The 8400-nt window shown below is 32.4% G+C and overlaps 1 protein-coding gene across 1 annotated transcript in view; it reads right to left on the reverse strand.

The window, feature by feature from the left end:
* The window catches only part of LOC106472956 (protein obstructor-E-like), a 12258-nt gene extending 5105 nt beyond the window's left edge, over positions 1 to 7153 (reverse strand). Inside the window, exons 1-2 of the mRNA XM_013933625.2 lie at positions 7051 to 7153; positions 580 to 1050 (exon numbers count right to left, since the gene is read on the reverse strand). Of these exons, the coding sequence (XP_013789079.1) occupies positions 580 to 1050; positions 7051 to 7090 (511 nt within the window). The 5' untranslated portion in view covers positions 7091 to 7153. The remainder of the gene's footprint in view (positions 1 to 579; positions 1051 to 7050) is intronic.
* Between the last annotated feature and the right edge of the window lie 1247 nt (positions 7154 to 8400).

The raw sequence follows: 8400 nt of genomic DNA on the forward strand, positions 1-8400 counted from the left end.
AAATGTTTGGCTGTGCTCTCTTATTGGTCTTATGTGCCTTAGCTTAAGAAAGCCTAACACAGAACGCTAACACATATAAATTACTTAATAGCAAAATTAAACGTTTGGCTGTGCTCTCTTATTGGTCTTATGTGTCTTAGCCTAAAAAAGCCTAACACAGAACGCTAAAGCATTTGAGCATATGTCTACAGACAATTAAATATAAGATCTCGTTTAAAAAGAATTGAAACCAGTATTCCATGCACGTCTTGTTTTATGTTTTTTTGGAATTGTATTTCTAAGGTTTAAAGTTGTCTATTAAACAGCATTTACATCGTAAAAATACAACAATAACAACAAAATGGATACGACTAGTAAGAAGTCTTATTCAATAAATAAAGCTTACTGCGGTCAGTTCAAACCTAAGTTGAAAGGTTACACGATCGCCTCAAACATGAGTAACACAAATAGTTGGTACATCTTTTGTCTATCTACCGATTAATTATCAATCGAGGCTCCAGGCTAGAAATAAAGTTGGCTAAGATCGACTGCACGTCATAGTAACTTGTTTAGCATCACATAGGAGTAACAATCACTTACCTAATTCAGTTCTATCTCCGCAGTTAACGGTATACGCATAAGCGCAATTTTCTGTGAGCTTGTCGAACGGGTCAAACACCAGACCGTTTCCGCAGAGCTTCTGAGTGGCAGTTCCGTTGTCACAGGACCAGTATCTATCACAGTGTGTTAAGTGAGGGAAGAAGCCATACAGTTCCGGACAGGTATACACCTCGTTTGTTTGGACGACTGTGGAAACGTCGTTCTTTTTATTGCCGCGACCAGATCTTCGGGCTGTATTAGTAGCCGAATGGCGACGGGGTGGCGCCTGGGCTCTTGGGGATGTAGCCTGAGACCGTGAAGGTTGGGATTGGGTACGTGTAGATGGGGTCCGGCGTCCGGCAGTTGTTTGTGTGTTTGTCAAAGGTTTATTTTCTTCCTCATCTTCATAATCATAGTAATATTCATAATCGTCGTTGGAACTCTGTGACTGTGATCTCTGTTGAGCCACGACTGAAAGATTTGAAAACTATGTTAAATAAAATAACCACAAGTGTTCCTTGAATGGTATGACCAAAACTTTTTACCACCGTTGTGATTAAGAATACATATATTGTCAGTGAGAAATTTTGTTTGGTTTTAGTTCAAGGACTATCAATTCATATTCTTTTTATCTGAATAATTAAATAAAGGTTATTTTGTAAATAAAGCTTTTCCTTTTTATATGCTCATAACAACAGCTAGTGAGAAACTATATAGATGTCTTATTAACAGGGGAGGGGTTGGTAGAGCACCCGCTCACATTACTAATCAAATCTAGCGATTAAAAGATATTCTAATGTTATTTAAGTGAAAGTTCTCGCCTTTCAAAATCTAATGAAAGCAGGTAGAAATATCTTACTTACAAGAATTGAACAATGCTGAAAATAAGGTGGCTTAAGTAGCAGAAGAAAGTACAAATTTATATGAATGGAATACAATAATTACTTGATTACTTGACTGACTTGTTTCTGTTTTTTTTTAAGTTGTGAGTGACTGAAACAGATCATATACTATTTGTTTCCCAGTGACTTTTCTTTCGCTTAACAAAAAATGTTTCTTTTCCTTGGTACAAGTAAACTGTGCAGTGAAATCACAATAATACGAGACAGAATCATAGACCGTATAAGGAAACTCGAATACAGAATCATAGACCGTATTGTGATTTCAATGCACAATATAAGGAAACTCGAATATAGAGACAGAATCATAGACCGTATTGTGATTTCACTGCACAATATAAGGAAACTCGAATATAGAGACAGAATCATAGACCGTATTGTGATTTCACTGCACAAATAAGAAATATATAAACTATACTAGATTTTATCCAACACTGTGTGTCTCAAGTTGAAAGTGAAAACATATCAAGTAAAATTCCTTCAATGAAATGGCGCAAACGACATATGTTTTAATATCATTTTGATATACACTAAATAGAAATAAATTATATTATGGTAACTCGTTCGCCCCCCAGTGGCACAGCGATATCTCTGCAAACTTACAACGCTAGAAACCGGGTTTCGATACCCGTGCTGGGCAGAACACAGAGAGCCCATTATGTAGCTTTGTGCTTAATTATAAACAAACATAACTCGTTCCGACATTCTTGATTGCCAACACTTTAAGTTTACGAGGATATATCTTGAAGTAGAAATTATAGCAAGAAACATAAATGAAAAAAGGTAGATAAAAACAGGTGAAAATGAAGATATTTTTTTTATCATCTCAGATAAATAACCGAAACGAAATTATTAGATGTATATGTCTAAGTATTTCTAACTACACAAAGCAACCACCATCTATTTCGAAGCCACCGAGCAAAAACCGCTTGATAACAGCGGTACTATACACCTTAATTCTTGTTTGCAACAATAGAGCCACAGTTGTCTCGTTAAACTGGGAGGTAACAATTGCAGAACCGGATTTATTCTTGTATTACGACTTTCCAAGCACAGGCTTAGAATCATATTATTTATTCATAGTTTTTATACTAATAACTATGACAGGTTAATAGCCTATTAACATTCTCGGTAATAGTATTACCTTGGTGACTTTGCGTCCAGAAGAAACTTTGATACATTATCATTAGACATTTTTTTTTATTGTTTCAGTTTCCACAATGACAAGTCTTGGAAGTTTAATAATTTCTAGACAAAGAATCGAAGAAAAAATAGTTCAGGAAGTTTCGTTACATATATTCTAGGCGTGGTTCATGCACATATTGGTAACTAGGTCACACCTTTGTTCTACCGCATTCCAATGTTGCTGAATTTTGTAGTAAAAGCTAGTCTATTAGTCGGCCATTCTGACACAGCTACGTTTAATTATAACTGACAGCGTGATATTTCAAATATTCACGGTCAGCTTTACCCAATATTAATTCAAAATATAAGTAAATTAACAGTGAATTAATACAAAACTGCCATGCAGTATTTTAGCAGTTATGAAAAAGATATGATACACAAGGATCATTTTTTCCCATTCGTTTTTGAGAATCACTATGTAATAGTTTCAGTCACAAATGTATAGTGTTCAAATGGTTTTTTTATTAATCTGCGGTCACATTTGGAGTTTTCTACCTCTTCACGTGATTGGTAGGCAGTGTCCTTCCTTCCCTCGCCAACACGAATGCTTATATTTTAATACTTAACAATCGTGATCGTTTCTATAGCAAGAAAGTTACAGAATAATGCGATAGAAAAATCATTTGTGAAAGTAGAGCTTGTAATACAGAAACCTCAACTCGAGCCTCTTCAACTATGAAAACCTAGTCAATAAACGATCTCAACAGATCTGAAGCCATAAGCTAAACAAAATTTCATTCAGAGGAGCTTTAAAGCGCAAAGCAGCAAGGAAATGTTCAAGAATTTAGAAACGATACTCGTGACACTGACGTAATTATTCATCAACACCGGTTTTACTGGTTGTCGTAGCATAAATCATGATGTATTGTCCACTTACAAAGTTAGGTATAACAAGTTGTAAATTATGATGTATTGTCCACTTACAAAGTTAGGTATAACAAGTTATAAATTATGATGTATTGTGAAATTAGAAAATTACATATACGAAGTTACAATTAAACGTTGACCACAAATAGAACATTTTCAAGTCAGCCTTGTTTCTTGTTTTGTTTGTAAAATCGTACCATTTACGTTCTCCAACAACCTCACTTACCACCAATTAAAAATAACTGTTCTAGTGAACTCTAATGGAAGTTTGAGTTCCCCCAGAATAGGTTTAAATTCTATACTGATTCTTGATAACATGTGCTCGAAGTTGTTTGGACCACCGGTTCCCGATAACGAGTTACGATTTTCCTTCTGTCTGGTCCTAAGTGAGCATACATCAAAAACTCTATATTATAGATATAAGCTTGTTGAATGGCCAACTCAACTTGTTATACCTAACTTTGTAAGTGGACAATACATCATAATTTACAACGTGTTATACCTAACTTTGTAAGTGGACAATACATCATGATTTACAGCTTGTTATACCTAACTTTGTAAGTGGACAATACATCATAATTTACAACTTGTTATACCTAACTTTGTAAGTGAACAATACATCATAATTTACGACTTGTTATACCTAACTTTGTAAGTGGACAATACATCATAATTTACACTTGTTATACCTAACTTTGTAAGTGGACAATACATGAATGGATTAACGAGATTCCCACTGTCCCTATCTACTATATAGCGAAACCACAGTCAATTTACGACTTGTTATACCTAACTTTGTAAGTGGGCAATACATCATAATTTACGACTTGTACTTATACCTAACTTTGTAAGTGGCTTGAATAATTAAATTTTCTTCATTTGACAATTGCATTAGTAATAATATAAAGCGTATTAACTCGGGGAGGTATAAAAAATCAAGCATACAATAATGTTTCTCAGTGACATGTTAAGCTATCTAATGTGTGCATGCGTGTTTTCTTATTACAATATATATATATATGTAAAACCATTCCAAAGACATCATTTCGATTTATTTTAAAATAGACGATTAACACGTCCTATTAGTTTCTTTCCAGGTCCATTCCAACGAAATTCTAACTTTTATATCTATTTCTCAATATCTGTAAAATTTAAATACAGCAAACCGTTGAAAAGTTAAGCAAACAAAAAAAATCATCAATGCTATTTCAAAATTGTACAAGGGTTAAGCATACTTTAATTCTATATTTGTATATATTATCGTGTTATATTAATAATTACCGTGCATGTAAATTCAATAAAAACAAATCATAGCTATATGACGTCACGCGAAATTACTTTAGGTGTATAATTAAACATTTACAATGATGTTTTCAATTCGTTTTCTGTCACACCAGTGGGATAGCGGTAATTTTATGGACTTATAACACTAAAGCTTGGGGTTAGTTTTCCCGCAGTGGACAGAGTACAGATAGCCCATTATGTAACTTTGCACGAATAAAACAAGAACAACAACTGATTTACTAACGAAGTGAAGCTTTTAAACACAGAGGTCGCAACTTTCCTAGTGCAAGCTGTTCATCGAACAAAGAAATACGTTTGGTGTTAAGTGTAAGGCAGCCTAAATATCGGGTTAGTTGAAAATAAAAATAATTGAACATTTACAATTTTTCTTATAAAATATCAAGGTTTCTTTATTTTATTAAATTTCATAGTATTATTTAGTTTATTTGTAGGCCTAACTACAGTAGAGTGAGCGCAAATGAGGACCATGAAAGTTTAACAGGTAAAGTTTTATCTTACAATAATTTATTTGTATGCCTTATTTTACGTACATTTGTAAAGTACATATGGCAAATATTTAACCTGATTATAAATTTGCATTAATATCGTAAAAATCTAAGAACTATTGCTTAACTGCGTTCGAAATATTTATTCTAACAAGGTAATCAAGTATCTGTAAGTTGTACAGCTACATTATATTTAACTAATGAAAAACAAGTCCAATACGTCTCACAAGCGTCAAAGATATTAGTTAGCTCAGGCCTCGAATTTTTTGTTCTTATAAAATTATGCTAGTAGGCACTGGTCTTTAACGATGCACGTTTTATATGGAGTTTAAATCTTTATTTATTTATATCACATTTAATGCAAAACGAGACAGATTAATAAAATATTTTTCTACATAAAAAGCCATATTTGTCTTATAAACTCGAGGAAATAATTTTCAATTTATTGTAGCTTAATTCCATTCAGTATTGTCTTGTATATAGAATACATACTGAGCGAAGAACCTGTTCTTTCACTGACGAACAAGTAAAACGTGTAAAACAAGCATAGAAAGTTCCGGATTCGATTCACCGATTTTATTTATTTATTTTTTAACAGACTAGAAATATGCTTTTCATAATGAGAGTATTATTGCTATTAGATACAACAGTTGGTATGAAATTATTGTAGAACTTGTTAAACTTTGCTTGAGATCAATGCTTAAGATTTGTTAGAAAGATATACTGCAACAAGGTATGGCTAAGCTTAGTATTACGCCTTAACCAGATAACCGGTTTCAGTCATCAGCCTGGTGACCCACATCAGGTTTATCAACCAGGTTTTTGTGTCCTCATTTCTGAAAACCTTGGGGAGGAGCTTGGAAATTATGTTTTCATAGTTTTACGCACTTACAAACGAGTGGCTGATATTTATCGAAATGACTCGACTTTTCTCTGAAACTTATTGAATTTCATATAACTTTTCACTCCTGGTGAGCGAATAATAAATTATTTATGGTAGATCCATTTTTTTATATTTTCCCACATAATACCGCCAGCTACTACATTAAATAAACGATGTTTAAAAGTAGTAATATCCAACGAAGTTAAATATGACAAATTTGTTACAATTTTAAAATATTACGCCCGAGATATACGAATATGTTTAATAATATAAACGGAATATCATTCAAATGTTAACGTTTTTTTACAATCTATACAAAAATGAATACATATTTATTTCTTCATTTTTCAAATGCTCGAGCATGAAGGTATGAAAACAAAATTACAACTACAAACTTCTTAAATCATTCATTAACTAGCGTAGATACAGAAAATCGTATTTATCAACCCTTTAAGAGGTGTGCATATTTTCAATTCTTGAAACCGTATGCAATGTAAATATATATACGCATACTCTGTCAAATCTAGTGGTAAAATATGGGTAAAACTTTATCTCTTGGTAAAATATAAAAATGGAAGTGCTAAGGCATGTAAAATATTGCTCATAAAGTAAAAATCTAACAATAGAAAGATGATGTAGACTAACAGTTATTTGAATCATAAAATAAATAATATTCTTTGTCATACTTCGATATCACAATTACGTAATTATAACATAAATTATGAAAATTTTAAAAGCGAAAATAAGTTTCATTTTAATCTTATCATATGGAAACAAAAATTAATTACTTTGATTAAACTAACATAGTAATTAGGCCTAGGATATCATGAAAAATTGCTTTCCATACCAGCGGCCAAAAGAAGTAGAAACACCAAGCACACCTTCATCTTGTCTCAACTAACAAAACAGCCAAATGACGTGTCTATTTAAACAAATCTCCCCTTTCTCTGCCTCTTCTCATCTAAGTTAACTGGTTCACTGCTCACCTGTTAAAATATCACGACTGCTGCGCCTTCTGGTGCGTTCTCCTTAGAATACTACTTCTGACCTAGCCTCGTACCCAATGAACATTAATATTAAGGAAGCATCGGACCAGTAGACGACATATTCCACTTTCTACGTGATTATTCATGACACACCTTGATCATAGACCCCCCCCCCAAAAAAAAACACAACAAAACACGAAATACTGTATTTTTTATCAATAAAGTGTTTTAACACTGGAATTACTTAAGCATCAACGAGAAAAAATACACCCTGTTGACCTAAAATTAGCGTTACAAACTCTCTTCAGCAACTACAACAGACAACAAATAGTAATGACAAAAACAGTAGCTATAAACGTTTTGTTAAATGATTTTCAAACTAATTTCTATGGCTAATGTTCGTCTTGAAAGGTTTACCTCTTCCTTAACACACTCATTATTTAAAAAAATGTTTCCAAACCATTATTTTTTAAATCAACATCTCAAGGGTAAATATTCTCATAAAACCGTTTTTTTTATTCCTACCGGCTTTATTTTTTTTAAGGATTTTCCTTGTTTATTCATAAATAATTTCTGAAATAAGAACAAATGATGGAACAATAAATGGCTTATCTGACTCAGAATTAATCATCGGCTTGATGTAAAACTTAACATAAAGTGAACAACTTTGTATTTACAACAATGCCACGAGGTCTTAATTATAAGTGTTTATCTCCATAACAATAATCTAGAAAAGCAATCTGTTATTAACTGAGAGTTAAATTAATTACAACGAGTGTTAAAACCGAAGAACAAGAATGGTTAACACTTGAGACAGTATTTCTATGTCAAAGCAAGGAACTTAATTTTAATTTTACTGCCCTTTCAGTATCATTTGCAAAAACGTTGTAATTGTTGTTAATTCTTTTTTCCAAACATAGAAATTTTTAACCATATTGTGATTACCAAATATCTCTGCTTATTTTACTTCCTGTAAACATTTTATTAACATTGGCATTGACATGAAACATTTCTTAAACGTAGAAATATTAGAAATAATTGACACATATTTCAAAAAATATAATAGCAAGTTACAATAATATAATTTTAACTCATAGTTTTACAACCTTTTTGATCTTTCTGAGATAATTAACTATGGAGTTCTCAAACAAGAGTTATCCGTTTGACTTTATTCTAAGACCCTGAAGGAACCGGTTTAGTTCACTTTTTAA

Source organism: Limulus polyphemus, unplaced genomic scaffold (assembly GCF_000517525.1).
Source record: "Limulus polyphemus unplaced genomic scaffold, Limulus_polyphemus-2.1.2 Scaffold5770, whole genome shotgun sequence".
Taxonomy (NCBI): Eukaryota; Metazoa; Arthropoda; class Merostomata; order Xiphosura; family Limulidae; genus Limulus; species Limulus polyphemus.